The sequence below is a fragment of the Fukomys damarensis genome, unplaced genomic scaffold (assembly GCF_012274545.1).
Source record: "Fukomys damarensis isolate Sample0158 unplaced genomic scaffold, DMR_v1.0_HiC HiC_scaffold_14, whole genome shotgun sequence".
Lineage (NCBI taxonomy): Eukaryota > Metazoa > Chordata > Mammalia > Rodentia > Bathyergidae > Fukomys > Fukomys damarensis.
Genome location: NW_022900926.1, coordinates 48,907,289 through 48,924,618, shown reverse-complemented (window position 1 = coordinate 48,924,618; position 17,330 = coordinate 48,907,289). Strand labels below are relative to the sequence as shown.

General features: G+C 35.3%; 1 protein-coding gene across 12 annotated transcripts in view; it reads right to left on the bottom strand.

Annotated features, from left to right (window-relative positions):
• Positions 1-678: 678 nt before the first annotated feature.
• Dop1a (DOP1 leucine zipper like protein A) overlaps positions 679-17,330 on the bottom strand; it is an 89,273-nt gene continuing 72,621 nt past the window's right edge. For 8 of the 12 annotated variants that reach the window (XM_010631136.3, XM_010631135.3, XM_033763353.1 and 5 more), the window contains 13 exons: positions 16,960-17,026; positions 16,592-16,736; positions 16,348-16,427; positions 14,169-14,278; positions 13,767-13,916; positions 13,580-13,641; positions 11,830-11,982; positions 10,593-10,729; positions 9,021-9,076; positions 8,036-8,200; positions 5,556-5,685; positions 2,973-3,029; positions 679-1,005 (listed from right to left, as the gene is read on the bottom strand). In XM_010631136.3, the coding sequence (XP_010629438.1) occupies positions 700-1,005; positions 2,973-3,029; positions 5,556-5,685; positions 8,036-8,200; positions 9,021-9,076; positions 10,593-10,729; positions 11,830-11,982; positions 13,580-13,641; positions 13,767-13,916; positions 14,169-14,278; positions 16,348-16,427; positions 16,592-16,736; positions 16,960-17,026 (1,618 nt within the window). In that variant the 3' untranslated portion in view covers positions 679-699. The remainder of the gene's footprint in view (positions 1,006-2,972; positions 3,030-5,555; positions 5,686-8,035; positions 8,201-9,020; positions 9,077-10,592; positions 10,730-11,829; positions 11,983-13,579; positions 13,642-13,766; positions 13,917-14,168; positions 14,279-16,347; positions 16,428-16,591; positions 16,737-16,959; positions 17,027-17,330) is intronic. The other 4 variants (XM_033763356.1, XM_033763358.1, XM_033763362.1 and 1 more) reach the window with 1 other exon arrangement.

The following is a 17,330-nucleotide window of genomic DNA, read 5'->3' as shown; positions in this document are numbered from 1 at the left end:
TACCCACTTCTTGTCATGTCTCTGCTGTGGCTACTACCTAATCGAGGTGTTGCTTTACAGCTTAACCCTTCTACAATACCAGTGAGGAGGGTGGAGGCAGCTTTATACTACCAAATTTTCTATGGCAGATCTTCAGCCTGGGTATAAGATAACTTACCTCTTTGCTTAGCACCGTTAGGAATTCGGAGGTGTGAGCCTGGAGGTGGCCCATCTCTCCTCCACACTGAGGGGGAGGTGCCTGTGATGTCCTTACGAAGCCACACATTTCATTCAGGCTTCAGTGAAGGGATGTGGAAGAAGTAAATCTTAAGTTACTGAGTCTCTGATGGCAAAATATTCTGATACTAGATTATGGTTAATAATGAAAAGAAAACTCCCAAGCAATCTAAATTAAACCAAGCCTGAAGCCAGTAGAAAAAAAAAAGGGCAGAGTGTATTGTGTAGGTTTAAGACAATTCAGGACAATAAAACAGTGTACTAGACATATATATAGGGAGATCTCTCATAGGCACCATAATCACTATGAACCAACAATATTTAAACTTGAGTCAGGCCACATTCAGACATTAGCTCTTATTTACAAATATTTAAATACAACCTAAAATGTGTTTTGTTACATATATAAAAAGGAAAAAGAAACTATACAACTCAGAGCAGCATGTCTGTTTTAAATAATTCCAATGAAACCACTGGCGATATTCAAGTTTTTATCACCCCTTCCAGAAAATCCTTTTCTACCATCTCTTCTATTTTTTGCCTGGCTTTGCTGGAAAATGGTTTGTGGTTCTCCAGTTTCACATCCTTATTAGGGAAGCTGTTTGAGTAAAGGATAGGGCTCCCTGAGTGTCCTCCACACCGACTGGTGACTTTGCTGTTGAAGACCTGGCTGAGGACATTGAAGAATGGCAGGAGCTGTTCCATACTGCGTACGGTACAGATGGTGAGCAGCAAGTGCCCTGGCTCCCAACCCAATGTTCTCCCTGAGTTGTCTTCCTCTGGATTTTTCTGTAGAAAACAAAGGAAACATTGGTGTACTATATTAAACAGATGTAAATATCAGAAATCAGAGCTAAGAAATACAAGTGATGCTAAGTCTGCATTCAGATTTAATTGCTTCTAAGGCCGTTTGGTGCCATTTGCTACTTTTTATATATAGGGGGTCTGACATCCCTCATATAATAATTTCCAACCAAAATGCACAGGTAAGTTAGCAGAGGTTATTTTAGACAGTGATGAGTCAGAAATAAATAGCCAGCTCCTAGACTTCTGGACTCCCACCAAGGACTAGGGTCACAAATGATTATAAAAGAATTAGGAAAGGGGACTGAACTTCATACATTTAGCTAAATGGCCTAAACTTGCCACAAGATTATAGCAGGGTCCAAAAGTGGGTAATTATCCAAATGTCACTTGTGGGTTGTGCTAAACAACATGGTTAGTGTTTGCTCTGCCACTTAACTGTGTTGCATCCTTGGGAAAGACATAAAAGTTCCTCACTGATGAAACGGGACAATCTTATCTATGAGCAGTAGAGTCAAATGAGAATATTTTGTAAACTGTCAACTAAATACAAGCACCAATAATTTCTGTTTTAAAAGCTAGTTGAAAAAACCAGCTGGGCACAGTGGTGCATACCTGTAATCCCAGTACTCAGAGGATTGAGGCAGGAGGATTATGACTTCAACCCCAGCCTGGACTACATAGCAAGACTTTGTCTCAAAGGAAAAAAAAAAAAAGCCAACTGAATTACACAGGCATGCATATATATATATACTGCATTATAACTAGGTTTATCCTACTTTATATATATATATATACACACATACATACATACATACATGCATGAATGAAAAAGTCTTAGAGAAATTTATAGATGTTTGTACTTGAGCAAAATCACATATACTACAACACAGTAAAGATAATGTAAAGCAGTAAACTACAGAGAAATTATTCACTTATTGTTGGGAGAATTCATTCACAAATGGAGTTTCTCTTCTAAAATCAGATGATGTAGAGAAACTTTCATTGTTTACCTAATATTGTAATATCACCTTTGTCCTTGTGGAGAAAGAGTCAAAACTCTTGTGACTTCAAGATTTCTTTGCTTGTGCTTTTTATGTGTGGTGCTAGGGATCAAACCCAGGGCCTCATGAATGTTAAACATGCACTCAACCACTAAGCTACAGCCCCAGCTCTGTTTGCTTGTTATGAAGCCAAATGTTAAGAATATAGATTTAGCTGGGCATGGTGGTGTATGCTTGTAGTCCCAGCACTAGGGAGGCTGAGGCAGGAGGACTGCTGTGAGTTTGAGGCCAGCATGAAATGCATAGCAAGACCCTGTCTCAAAAAAAAAAAAAAAAAAGATTTAAAAAACAGATTCCACAAGAAAATAAAGTGTCATTTAGTTACCTGTAGCCAAAAAAAGACTAAAAACTCAGTTATCTATTTATTTCTTAGTAATTCTGATGTAGATTATAGTATAATACAGAAGTATCACCATTCCCTTACCTATGACACTGGCTTTCAAATCATTGACTAGTGGTAAGTACTAGCTGACAATATCACTTCTATTCATCTAAATCAAACTGCAAGTCCACTGTAGGTATCAAAGGGTAAACAGAGAAGAATTTACTCCTGAAGGAAAATTAATTCTGTACTTATACTCTCTATATAACTAATTTACAAATGTAAGACAACCAAGGTTTAACCTTTCATTTATATTACCTATCAAGAAGTGCCTTAAGACAGATTTTTTTCCCCAAACTCGACCTCAGTGTTAAAGTCAAGTATGTTTCCATACAAATAATTTCTCCTTTGACTTCCCAGTCTACATATGGAAAAAAGACTTCCTTCCTGTTTACCTCTCTTGTGCTTGATGAAATCCAGACCTGGGTTTTGTGTTTCACTATTGGGTCCAGATGTGGCAGCTTTTGCTGCTATATCACAAGCATCAAACAGCCAGCCACCCTCACCTGATGCTTGGCCATCTCCAATCCCTCCAAAATCACTGTCTTAAAGTCCTCCTCGTCCTGTGGAAGGAAAGAGAACTCATAGCCTTTGTTTGAATCACTGAAAAGTATGCTTGGCCTTGAAGACCTCGTTTAAAAGGATGTGGATAGGAAGATGCTTTGCAATCGAAACACAGTAGTTGTCTTATTCTGTGGGTTAAGTCCTGCCTATCCTTTAGATAAGGGAGGGGTCTTAGAATAATTATTACTTCTGAGATACTGGGATAACAGGGCATGTGTCTGGGGTCATGTGAAATTATACTATTTCTGGATTTGTTACGATCACTTTTCCAAACCCTGTGATATCAAAGTACCCACATCTACTCTTAAACTCTGGATTCAACTTTCATCTACATCTCTGTCCTTTTATTTAGCTCCTAAAGAAGCAATTAGGATTATAAATCAAATTCCTTGTGTCCTTCAAGGTAAAACTCCTTTTAATCACTTTCTTCCATTTCACTGTATAGTATGTGGAATTCAATTTAGGAACAGCTGCCTGATTAGGGAAAATTTCAGAAGACTGGAAAATTTCTGAGCACACAAAGCACATACTGCAAACTAAACCTCACCAATAACTATCATCCTAAAATTGTAGAGTTTATTTTTTAAAAATATGAATGCAAAAAAAAAAAAATGACAAAAGATGAACAAGTAAGGCCCAGTAATGAGCATGCCAATTTCATTACTCTTCTGGTCCTGGCAAAGTTATACAATAAATTAACCTGATATAGATAATATAATCGACAATACATACAGTATTGGCTCGGTTCAACAGTTTGGTTAGCAAGCAGAAAGAAGCACTGGGAAAAATTGTGCTTCCATTCGTGACCTCCGTATTGCATGATGAACAACCAATGTGGCCATCTTCCCCAGAATTTTGAAATGAATGAAGTTCATGAACTGGAGTACCACTGCACATTTTATGACCTTTATCTTCCTACACTTAATGGTACATGTTTTAAGAAAATTTTCACTTTTACCCATGAAGAGTATAAGTAGAAGCGTTACATACACACACACACATATTTTTGTTTTGTTGAGACAGGGTTTCACTATGTAGTTGAGACTGACCTGGAACTCACTATGTAGCCCAGTCTGGTCTCGAACACAGCGATCTGAGACAGGGTTTCACTATGTAGTTGAGACTGACCTGGAACTCACTACTATGTAGCCCAGTCTGGTCTCGAACTCACAGCGATCCTCCTGCCTCAGCCTTTGGAGTGCTGGGATTACAGGCATGTGTCACCACGCCAGGGAAAGCTTTATATTTTTGAGCCTTTTCACAACCTTTCCATAAAGATAGTGTAAACTCAGGGCCTTGTGCTTGCAAGGCAGTTGTGATGCCACTCAGATAAATCCCCGGCCCCAAGTCAGTATAATTCTTAAGTGTTTTAAAAAATGCAGGATTTGGGGAGGAGTGCCTTGAAATCCTAAAATAGGAAGTGTCAACAATAGAAAATGTACAAAAGAAAATACAGATTAAGGGGAAGTGTTTGATGAGAAACTTCAGATTCTGTTTTATGGCAATACTTATCAGGATATGGAACACAGTTTAGGTTATAATGAAAGCAAAAAATAACCTAAAAAGAGGTTTTTAGCGTATACATCTTACTTTATGTATAAGCAGAATGAATGCTAATGATTATTCCCATTATTCTAATCAGTTACCTGATTCAATTTTGATGCAATATTCCTGTCAATGTGTTCAAATTTCAAATGTATAATCTCAATCACTGATTATTGCTTGTTGAAACCAATTGACAGATTTTACAAATTCCTTTTAGGATTGCATTTTTCTCAGTTAACTCATCTGTTTCTCATCAAGTCATTCAGATAAATATTGTGGGTGTATTAAATTCTTAAGGTTGGACATAAAAGCCTTTTAGGACAACAGTACTAAGTACTTGTATGCATGGTTTCAAGGTTTTTATTTTACTCTGAAAATACATTTTAAAATAGATGTTATTAGTATACAAAAGACTTCAAATAGATATCAGGGCTAGGATTTAAGAGTTTGCCTAACCACGTGCAAGGCCTTGAGGTCAATCTAGAAATGAAAATCAAATGTTCCTCTAAAATATATACAATATATTTCTTTATTTTGAATGTTTCCTTTTTCTAAAACCTTTGAGACAGGTGAGGTCTTGCTAAATTGTCCAGTGTAGCTTCAGGCTTGCAATTCTTTCAGTAGCTGGGATTATAGGCATGTGCCATTGCACCTGCTATATTTTTTAAATGTTCATAAATATTAGATTTATATCAGTTCTGAAAACTAGGGACTTGTTTTCAAAATAGCTCAATTTGAAAGTATCTTCAATATCTCAGGAACTATTTAATAAATGTCTGACTGATTAAGAGGTTAGTACAGCAAGTCCCTGACAGGTGTGCTGTTTAAGACACACAATCAGAAATGAATCTGGCTTAGAAACATTCTCCCAGAACAGAACTCCTTTGTAAGTCAGGGACTTATCTATCACATAATCTTAACAATACAGATATAAAATGCAATGTGCACATAATAAAACCAAATAAAAACACATTTAATACCTTTGCCCTTTTCCGGAGAAGTTTTGCTAGTCGTACCACGTAAGGTTTAAATTCTCGTTGATGTATGCCCTGCCTCCTGACTTCCAAACCTGAATCATCTGAGGCTTCTGGAATAAAGGCCCATCGGTACCTTTGTGTGGAAGAATGATGTCATCATCAGTAAGACAAACTGTGCTAAGGTAAGGTTATATAATTTGGTAGAAAGGTCATCATTCTATTACTTACAAAGGTTTCAAATGACAGCTGTGCTACTGCTGATAGCCCTGTTACCTTGGGTATATTTTTTAACCTCTGAGCCTTTTCTTCATCAGTAAATACAGTAAATACCACACAAGAATTTTAAGGGCTAATGTGCTCATCACTGTTTTTTTTTGTCTAGCACAAAGCAAGTACTCATCAAATGTATCGTTATTAGTTAATAGGCAAAAACTTCTTAAAAAGAAATTGCTTTTATGTAGCTTGTCTCTTTATACTATAATAGTCTCATAATGACCTGATTTTACAACATATAATGGACTAAAAATTTTACTAATAATGTATTAAGAACTGGAAATTTCAGTATTGAAATAGGACTTCTACCATGCCTACTTTAGATTTTTGCTTATTTAAATCTATGGAAAAAATTAGAATATAAAGGACATACCAAAGAAAGGTATTCTCCCACCTACCATAAGACCCATCAGTTTCTTGTATTATACTTTTTCAGAAATACTTTATTCATGAAAGAGTACATACTCACATAATGAACCCTTTCACTCACTGCCCCTTTAAGAAAAATAAGACATTATGCTTGTATTGATATAATTATAGATCTTAGAGATCATTCATATCACGTTAAACCCATTCTAAAGCTACACAGAACTCTACTGATTCAACCAAGTTTCTTAGATGGTCTAAGTTTGTTACAAAAGTACTACATAGTACAAGTTACTTATATGAAAATTATTAGTGTAAGTATTGTGTTAAGACAGAACCTTGGATGAAGCAGAATTATTAGCTTAAAGAGAAAGTATATTGAAATTTTTAGTAAATATAACCCTCTAAGCTGTATAATCTCAATGTATACTTCCAAGAAGAATGATTTATGAAGCAGTTTTTAGGTCTTTACCATTCTGATGGTTATCTATAGTTTTAATTGTAATTTCTCATATGATTGCAACTTAGCACTTTTTCTATTTTAGTAGCTATTTTTCTTTTGGTGCCGGAGTTGAACTCAATGTGGCAAGATGCCGTCTGCCATAGAGTTACCCACTCTAGCCCTGTTTCATCTTAACAGTATCTTGGCAAGTAAAGAAGATAAACTAACTCTGGTTCTTGTCATGGAAGAATAAAAGTCAATACCATAAGCATACTAGTTAATGTTCATCTTAAGGCACTGAAAAGTATAGTTTCTGTCACTTCTCTGAATGTAAGTGTCCTGGTTAACTTTGGACACCTTGCTTAGTTCTGCTTAGTACTGGTATCCTTTTCTAAACTTTTTTAGGACTTACATTTGACAGATACCCAACTATTAAAATTCTTCAAGAAGTAGATGTAGACTGTTATCAAATGGAAAAAGGAATTAATCTAAAATAATGTTTAGTTTTGCCATTAAATTTAATGACAAGCAAATCTTGAAGATTTACGCATGCCCAAAGAAAAAGATAGCTTACTTTATCTTATATCATTCTTTGTAAGAATACTATTAACAGCATAATATACTGTACAAATGTTTGATCTTGTGCACAGATTCTCAAATTATTTTAGCTACATTTTGATTAGAATATCATAGTTTTCCTATTTTAAGATTTAGATATGGAAAACCATATTATTGAGCAATTACTATTAAAGCATTATGAGCATTTCCTCATGAATTTTCTCCCTACTTAGTTTAGTTCACTATTAAATAAAATAGCCTTCTTAGTTCTAGTGTTGCCTACCTCTAGTTCTTTCTTCACAGTATACAGCCAAAATACTTAATAATCAAGTCCTTTTCCAGCCTCATGAAACTGTGCTTCAGTCAGTGCTGATTTTTCAGTATCTCAGACATACCAGGCCTATTACTACCTGACTTCACCTGTGTGCCTTTCTTTCCCAACCCTCACTCACCACCTCAGTTTAAAAACTCCCAGGGCTAGCTCTGAATCAAAAAGCTGGGAGAGATTTCTGCTCTGTGCCTTTTACAGCATGTTTTATAGGTACTATTGTGTAACATTCATCTTGTGCTCAACTGTATGACTCCTTTACTGGGCCTGAAGGTTGCAAGTCATGTTTCCCAATGCTTCTCATCTGGATGGTATTCAATTTGTTGACTGAAGGGCCTGCTGATCTTAATATAGCCACATCGACCCTTTACTTTCAGTACATGTGGTGTCCTCTCCTTTGCTAAAAGAGGTACACTTTAGTAAAAATTATTCCAACTTGGTACAAAGAACTTTTTAGTGTTAGATTTCAGTGACATCTAACGTTTTTCAAATGTATTTTCAAATCTACCCACTTACATCTGAAACTGGGGAAGATTTTCAGAGGGCAGTGCCAGAGCCAAATCCAAAAATTTGCAAGCAGAGAGATAGAGGTTTAACCACCGCTGGCTGTTATATGAAGTGGAAAAGCCATTGCCTCCTGTATAGGTGGTCTCCAGACCAGCTACAGAGGGGCCCGAAGTCCTGTAAGGTAAAAATAGCACTATCAGCCATATGCTTCACGTGGAATTCCTGGAACATCTGAACTACCAGGCAGTATTTTATAGTCATCTTAAGTGTACCAATAATTTTTGCTAAATTACTGGTCATGACAATTTTGCTGCATCAAAAAAAAATTCATGTTTTTCTAATGTTAAGAATTTATAAATAACATCTCATAAATATACAAGTAATAGTGTAACCCTGAAACCTTACTAGTATGCAGTTACTTTTTGCAAGTATAGGCAGAATCTTTCAATAATAATAAACAGTTATTAGGACAGCAGACTTTTTATAAACTACTGAAGAATACAATGTATTTAAGAAACGTGGTCTTAAAGGAATTTCTAAATTTACAGATTTAGGCAAAACATGTATAAATTAGATTTAATCATAACATTGGTCCCACTAAAAGTAAAACTGTAAATATTACATTTGGAACATTCTAAAAGATCTGGATACCTTTATTACAAATTTTCTCCTGTACTAAGTTTTGCTATCTAACAATTATAAGGGACCAGATATTGACCATGTAAGTATGGCTCATGTTGCTGAAATTGTACTATATTGAGCTGTATTTGTATCTAGAGGCCAAAGAGCATAATTGCTAATAGTTTAATCCAGTCTACTGGATTCAGGACTAAGTGAAATTCTGTTATATCCAAACATGATCAACTAAACAGTGGACTAGTCATATAAAATATTCAGATAAAACAGTATGTACTCTCTGGAGTTGTTGAAATTCTGGATAACTTTGGGGTATTAAAACATGCTTAAGAACATGTTGAAATAAATTACATATTACCGTGAAATATCTTCATCAGCAGTGAGTTCCTGCTCCATCAACAAAAATACCTGTACCTGAAGAACATTAAATAAATGTTAAATATTTATTTAAATGGATATGTAATCCTTTCATGTTATCTTTAGGCTATAATTTCATTAATATAAAAATTTTAGAATACATGTTCAGAGTATTTTGTATTAGTTCTGAAAAGAAAATTGAAAGTTTTGCAGCACAGAGCCTTACTAATCATTTGGCAGAGTCCACTGGGACAGATTTTTGTTTTTAGTGATGATAGAAAAGAGTTATAGTTGCTTAAAAAACAAAAATGAAATATTAAAGCAGATTTCTTTGTGAAATTATAAAGTTGGATTTCAGACAAATGGGTTTCTCTCCCCTTCTCTACTTGTCATCCTTTGCTGAATTCCCAAATCATTGCTTTGAAGATGAGGATGACTTCATATATGAGGACACTGAATAGTGTAGGTAGACTTGGGAAAGTTCTGCTGATCCATAGTTTAGAAAATCTTTGTGGAAGGCTAAAACAAATTTAACTGGAGTAGGTCCTGTACTTCAACAGTAAGTATATTCCTTGTGCCACTGTTATGGTTTATATGGAAAATGTCCCCCAAAGGTCTCAGGTACACAGAGGTGGAGCTTTTGGAAGGTGACCTAGTCACAGAGGGGTTTGCTATTGATGTTGGGGAGGTCTGTTCAGAAGAGAGAGATCCATGGGGGCATGACCTGGAAGGATCTCTGTCTTTCCTTGGCTCCTCCCTTCTCTGCTTCTGACATGACATTAGCAGCTTTACTCTGCCAGGCTGTTTCACCCAGGACTTTCTGCCTTGGAGCTGGCCAACTGTGGACTGAAAATGTAAGTCAAAAATAAACCTTTAAGTTGCAGGTGTTGGGTATTTTGTTTTAGTTATAAAGAAAGTGACTCAGCCAGTCCATTAAAATCCAGCTCATCCATCTCTATCACTAGAGGGACTACTAAAAGTGGGAACCAAACCTGTTGACCCTGACAAGTTAAAAGTATACAGGAAAAAAAAAATTTTTTTTAAGTGTACAGAAGATACAGAACACTAAACCAGATCAGATGAACTATTTCATATGCAGCTGGCCATCTACAATGCATGATTGGAAGTTTAAGAGCTTACTGTAAGAGATGGAATCTGACTCATTTTACTGTTTTCAGCTGTAAAAAATGTTAGTACTTTAAATTTAATTCTCTTTCAAGATTAGTTTTCAAGGGGCCGGGGATTTAGCTCTGTGGTGTTGCCACCTGCCTTGCAAGCACAAGGACCAGAGTTTGATCCCTGGTACCAGAAAAAAAAAAAAAAAAAGATTAGTTTCAAGATTTGTAAATAGGGATGGGTAGAGGGGGTGAAGGGAGGGCAGGGGTATGCGGAAAAAAGAACCAAGATACATCATGTGTAAAGGTACAAAATCCCAATGATGAATGTAACTGTACTATATACCTAAAATGTACCAATAAAAATGCAAAAAAGATTAGTGTTAGCCAGTAAATGTGGAAACAAATCATACTGTTTTATAGTTTAGTTTGTAACCTAACAATTAAAATTGACTCACAAGTTCTGTGATCATGGTAGGCCAGAGTGAGGTAAGATGTTGTGGAGACATTCTTAAAAGTAACACTCTGAAAAACAGGAACACTTGAGAGTGAAGAGTTGGCACCTGGGGCAAACGGAGGCTTTCAACCAATCTCTCTGCAAGAAATGCAGTATATTTTCAATGCTGAAATAATTTGGTTCATATCATATAGCACTTCTTATCTACTGCAGTAGTTCTTAAACCATCTAATAAAGGACTCCTTTAAAAAATTCCAATCTATCGAAGACATACATACATAAAAATTACATGAAAAATCAAGGATATACAAAATACAAATATGTATCATTTTATTATCAAATGACAAATGTTTACTCTAAATTTTTGTATTTATCATGGATAGGAAAAGTGATGGATAGTGATCCATGGACCAGACTTACTGCGTATTGTATTTCTGAAATTAGGTACATTATAAAGGAAAAAAAAAAAGGAATCACTTGTATTCCTGAAGAAAAATCTTGTGAGGGATATGGCAAGTATGTTACCATGTGTGCCCCTGACAGTGGAGGCCACATAGTATACTGACTGCACCGCAAATAATTCTTTTCATTTTTCTTTTTATTAGCATGTGTTTGCAGTACATTCATTGTGGGGAGTTGGTACATGTACATAACACATCTTATTTTTTTATTCTCTTCTTCTGTGTGCCGGCCCCTACCCTCACTATCTCTTAGATAAAATTCATTCCCACTGTAAAGTAATTTGGTGGTATGGCGTGTTGAGGGCACTGCATTCTTCTGGACATAGGAGGTCAACAAACTCATTTAATGAAGGTTACCAGAAACCTTATACCTACCCTAACTACAGTCTCCAAATATTTCTTCTAGCCACAACTTGTGGGCTCTTCCTATATTTGTCTTCTCCTAAAGGGTGTATGACTTGTCCAAAATTAAAGCACTAACATGCCTGTCCATAGTAAAATAGTCAGACATTACTAACATGAATTCCTAAGGAATGTGAACCAAACAATAAAAGACCATATTCAAGTGAGCCTACAAATTCAGTGTTGGTTTGTTTTAGATATTGGAAATAATTTTTGTGGTACAGTAGAAAAATTTCTGATTATATAGCATTTTCTGCCAACCTATACATGGTATATTTCACACCAAGTTACAATTTAGGGGAAGCATTTTCTAAGAAACAACAAAAATCCTTTTAGTTAAGAAGATAGGAAAAAAAAAGGGTTTTAATTATTTACCTTGTATATCAGGAAGATATTTCTGGTATTGGTCAATTTCACTGCTAAAGATAGCAAAGGCCAATCTTTTGAGAAGCATGGCTCTCTGTTCCAGCTCCACATCTCTGTTTGCAAAGAGATTCAGTGAACTGCTTTGAGCCACAGCAACTCGAGCTAAAGAAAACAAGTGAGAGATGGTGCACACAGTCATTAGTAACCAGATTATTCTGTTACTTGTTTTAAAAAGTGGGTAGATGCCTTGTAATATTAAAAAATGAGAGGAAGTCGGCGAAGAGTACATGGGACCACTCTGCCACAAAAGAGCTGGCAAACAAAGCACACAAATGCCAGAAGACCAGACAGAATATAGAAGAGACATCATCATTTGGAACTGTGGATTTTAGAAGATAAAATTACTAATACTATTTTATAAAACCTTTCAATATTTTATGCCATCTGCATAAATCCTTTGTTTTACCTTAAAATATAATTTTTAGCCTGGTCTACCTACCTCTCTTTCCTCATGTCTGTTTACCCCCAACTTCTCAGCTATTTGTAGCCAGATTGTCTTATTTGCTGTCAGGTGAATTTATCATGTTTGCTGCCATCCCAAGACCTTAGAAATTTTTATTTCCTATTCCTAGAATATCTCTCCCTAGACCTCCCTGTTACACTTTTTATTCTTACATCAAATATGAACTCTTTAGCTGTTTTTTAAAATTGGTATTCCATATGGCCCCATTTCCATCACAATTTTTTATGCTCTGATATATGTTTTTTTGACTAAGGTGAACATAACACCCAGCCCACTGTTGCTAAATTTACTAAAAATTGTTTACTAAATGTTCAGTAAATATTTAAGTGGATGAATATGAAATTTAAAACAAGTTTTTTGAAGATGAGAAAAAGATAAAATAATGCCTTTAATCTATAAGAGAGGACTAGCTTGAGCTAAATTTATACAAATTTTAGCAGGGTGTGGCAGTGTATTCCTATAATCCCAGCACTCTAAGATCTGAGACAAGGCAAGTTTAAGCCTTGCTGGGGCAAATTAGTGACCTGGCAAAAACTTGTCTCAAAATAAAAATAATAAAAAGCCCTGGATTCAATCTCAGTACCACAAAAAAACCAAACCAAACGAAAAAGTAAAACTGTGCAGACACAATTTCACTGCTATTTCAGTTTAGTAACTCTCAAATTACTTTTAAAAAATCAGGAAAACCTTTTTTTCTCCAAAAGAATACTAAATGGAACCCTAATTCATAAAGCCATCAGGATTGAGTAGAAAGGGATGTAGAAAGTGATTCTGACCATCTTGGCCACTCCCTTCAGAGGAGAAAAACAGAACCCCAGAGATTTGGTACTTGTCTCATTGGATGGTTTAAACTTCCTGCCTTAACTGTCTGTCAGTCTTTCTTTCAATCAATCATTATTTCAGTGCCTACTTTACACAAGGTATAGAACTATGGTGTATTAGAAACAATTTAGAAACACTTCTCTAGAAACTCTAAGAACAAAACTCCAGAAATTCTAGAAACAATTTAGAGCCAATGTAGACATGACCCTTTCCTTCCGCTAGTTGCCCCAGGAGGTTACTTACTGTTCATTACTAAGTTGTCCATTGTAAATATTAATATTATATTGCCATAGGTTACTATATACATCTTGACAAATAACTAATTTAGTAGCTTCCAGAAAGAACAATGTAAATATTAAGAATAAATCATGCACAACAAAGACATTGCCGGGATTATCATTCCACAATACTCACTCATCAAATCTCTAAATGTTGTCTTATCATGGGTCATCAGATTGTCCATAATAGCTCTCCAACTGTAAGAGATAAGGATTATGATATGTAACTTTGTTCTTGTTACTATTAAAACATCATTACTTGGTGGGACAATAGTTGACTTGAGCTACCTTACCATGTTATATGAAAGCAAAGGATGACTTACTGATTAACACAAAAGGCATCCATCTGAAAGAAACTGGGATCCATAAAGAGGTCAAAGGCTTCTTTTTTCCAGGCTCTCCGTGTGTACTGATATCCACTGAGACTGCTGAGCAACTGGACACAGGCACGGTAACTAGGGGCATTGTGTGCACTGTAAGAAAGAAAACCACCTTACTCTCTCCTTTCTAGCTTTAATCATGCTAAGTTAGATATATGTTCACATTTACCCAAGACAATGAATGACATCTGAAACAGTAACATAAAAATACTGCAATTTTATGCTTAATTCTAAAAAAGGCAATGAGAAAACAGAACTTATTTCTAAATGGCTATGAATTAATTTAAATTATAAACAGGAACTTGTTTCCAGAAGGCTATGAAATAATGTAAATCATAATAGTACCTGTGATTTCGGAGGTAGGGCACAACATAATGCATAATATTTACAAGTAAAGGAATAACTCGCTCCTTTTCATCACTATAGAAAACCATATCCAAAAGGTGAGCCAAAATCTGAAACATGAAAAATGAAATGGTATAATCTATGAGTAGAAACTAATATCACCTACAGGTATTAATGTTTAGTTCATAGGAAAACTTAGAAAAACTTAAAATGAGAAAAATCTAATGTAAGGTCTCTAAATCACTTTTATATCAATGATTTCTGCCACACTCTACTTTTTTCTCCATTCTAGCTACAGGATATAGACATATTTTGCTATTTCCAGCAGAGAGAGGGATGTATATAAAAAAGTGGTTAAATGGGCTTGGGATTTAGCTCAGTGGATCCACTGCCTGCCTCACAAGCACAAGGTCCTGAGTTCGATAACTAATCTAGAGGTGGGGGAAAGAGTTAAAGAAAAATAAGAAATATGATGGATCATGTAAAGGTGCAAATTTCCAATGATGAATGTCATTATATTGTGTACCTTAAATGTATCGATAAAAATTTTTATAATTTAATAAAGTTAAAGAATCTTCTAATGTGACGGTGACTAAACAGTGGACTTAAGACTACAAATTCAAGGGCTGGGGATTTAGCTCAGCGGTTCGGTGGCCTGCCTTGCAAGCACAAGGACCCAAGTTCAATCCCCAGTACCAAAAAAAAAAAAAAAAAAACTACAAATTCAGTATTCTTTCCCCCTTACTAGGTTAAAAGGAGGCTTTGAAAATACCAAATTAACTTGGCTACTCAAGTCCCAACTCTGTTACTTAATAGTTATACAGCCTTAGTAATAGTTTTCTAACCTTTTTGAAGACTCAGTACCCAAATGTATAAAGGGAAAACAAAAAAATGACATACATAGATGTGTAACAGTATGAAAAATACTTGGCAGAGAATGTGCATAAAGATGTTGCTAACCTGTTAAACCCTTCACAGTGAAAGCATCATTATCATAATGAAAATACAAAGGCAGTTCTCTTTCTTAAAAAATATATTTTTATTCTGTTTTGTTTTGGTACCGGGCATTGAACTTGGGTCCCTGCGCTTGCAAGGCAGGCGGCAGAACCACTGAGCTAAATCCCCGGCTTAAAAAATAGTGTGTGGGAAGGGAGAACAATATCTCGAGTTATTATCACTAATGTTAAACAAAACTGTCAAAACATAGACAAAGCCAAAGGTTTACGTCTGTTAATTCTACATATGATTTCTAGAAATACAAAATGGGTTTTCAATTAAAATTTCTCTATAAGAATTATTTGCTCACTGGTCATTTGAGAGATGCAAATGAAAACACCACCGAAATTCCACTTTACCCTAGAAAGAAGGGCTGCTATCAAGCAATCAGTAACAAATGTTGGCAGGGTTGTGGGGAGAAAGGAACCCTTCTCCACTGTCAGTGGGAGTACAGACTGGTGCAACCACTGTGGAAACCAATGTGGAGATACCTCAAAGAACTAGGATTACAGGTCCCATTTGACCTAGCCATTCTCCTGCTGGATAGCTTCACAAAAGAATGAAAAGAATTGTACCACAGTGATATATGTGCACCCATGTTCATAGCAGCACAGTTTGTAATAGGTAAAACTTGGAAACAGCCCAACTGGAGACTGGATAAAGAAAGTTTGTTTTTTAATAAAATGGAGTAGTACTCAGGCATAAAAATTAGAAATTAAAGACACTTTTAGCTAAATGGATGCACATTGAGGCGATACTCAAGTAAAATAAATAGGACACGTGTAAATACCAAATAGTTTCTCTGGTGTAAGAAACTGAAAGTGTAAATAAGGATCAAAATGTATAACAGATAATGTGAAATAGGAAGAAAAGGGGCAATGGAGAAGGGGAAGGAGGAGAGGTAGGGGAAAGGAAAGAAGGGAATAGAATTAATATGAGAAAATGAAAAAATGGAAACAAAGTCTCTGTAAATAGAGAGGGGTGGAGGGGTTGAAGGGAGGGCAGGGGAATGGGGAAAAATAAGAACCAAGATATACCATGTAAAGTCACAAATCTCCAATGATGAATGTCACATTGTACACCGGAAATGTACCAATAAAATTAATTTTAAAAAATTATTTGCTCATATTTTATTACTAAACTTAACTTACAAGATCTTGTTAAAAAAAACTTGGATGTTTACCTCAGAGAGTAATGTCAATGCATGGACACTATATACAGAGGGAGTTATGTTTGAGGTTTCCATTGCAGGGGATAACATATCTAAATATGAGAAAAGACAGGTAAAGCAAACACACTGGTTAGCATTTTCCCACTCAAAAGAAGTTATTTGCTAATAATGAGAAAAGGGATGAATTTATTGTACTCACAGTGCTAACGGAAATGACTATTAATTTATAGAAAACAAACCTAAATGCCTGAAATACCTTCAACATCAGATTCCAAATTGGTTCCATCTACCATTATTTTTGGAGAAGGCTTAACTTCTAGGTTTCGTCTCAGCCATGTTGTTTGTTCCAGAGAAGAACCAGCAATTGCACCAATAGCATCCACTATTTTATGAGTCACATCCTAAAGAAACAAGGAAAAGTCCCTATATATGTGTACATTCACACATACATAAATATTCATTATTAAGTTTTGTAGTTTTATATTTTCTGACAACAGGTATTTTACAAAAGACATTGCTCATCTTTATAGAATGTTAGGAGTTGGAAGAACTTCACAGATTATCTTATATGACCCTCATGTGCAAATTGAAAACGACGAGAAACAGAATTTTGGCATGGTTTACCTGAAGGTCTCTTTGGTCTTTTTTATTTTCCAGACTAGGGTTTTTCATAATAAACTCATTCAGAACCCTAAAAAGGCCACCAAATAAAAATACAGAAATAAAAAATATTAGTCTAAAGAAAATGATGCAATCTGGTTTATCACAGTAAGTGGCTTTATGGCCTCAATTTCTATTTTAACTATTAATTGAATATGTATTTATTTTCTGACTCAAATGAACTGCCTAAACATGCATGAAAAGACACAAATGTTAAAAGCAGCAAAATTTCTAAGAATTTAGTATATTTAAAAATGTTCACCTCTTTAATGTTTGATCCATGTACATATTGAGAAGATGAGGAAACAGTAAAATCTTTTTTTTTTTTTTTTTTT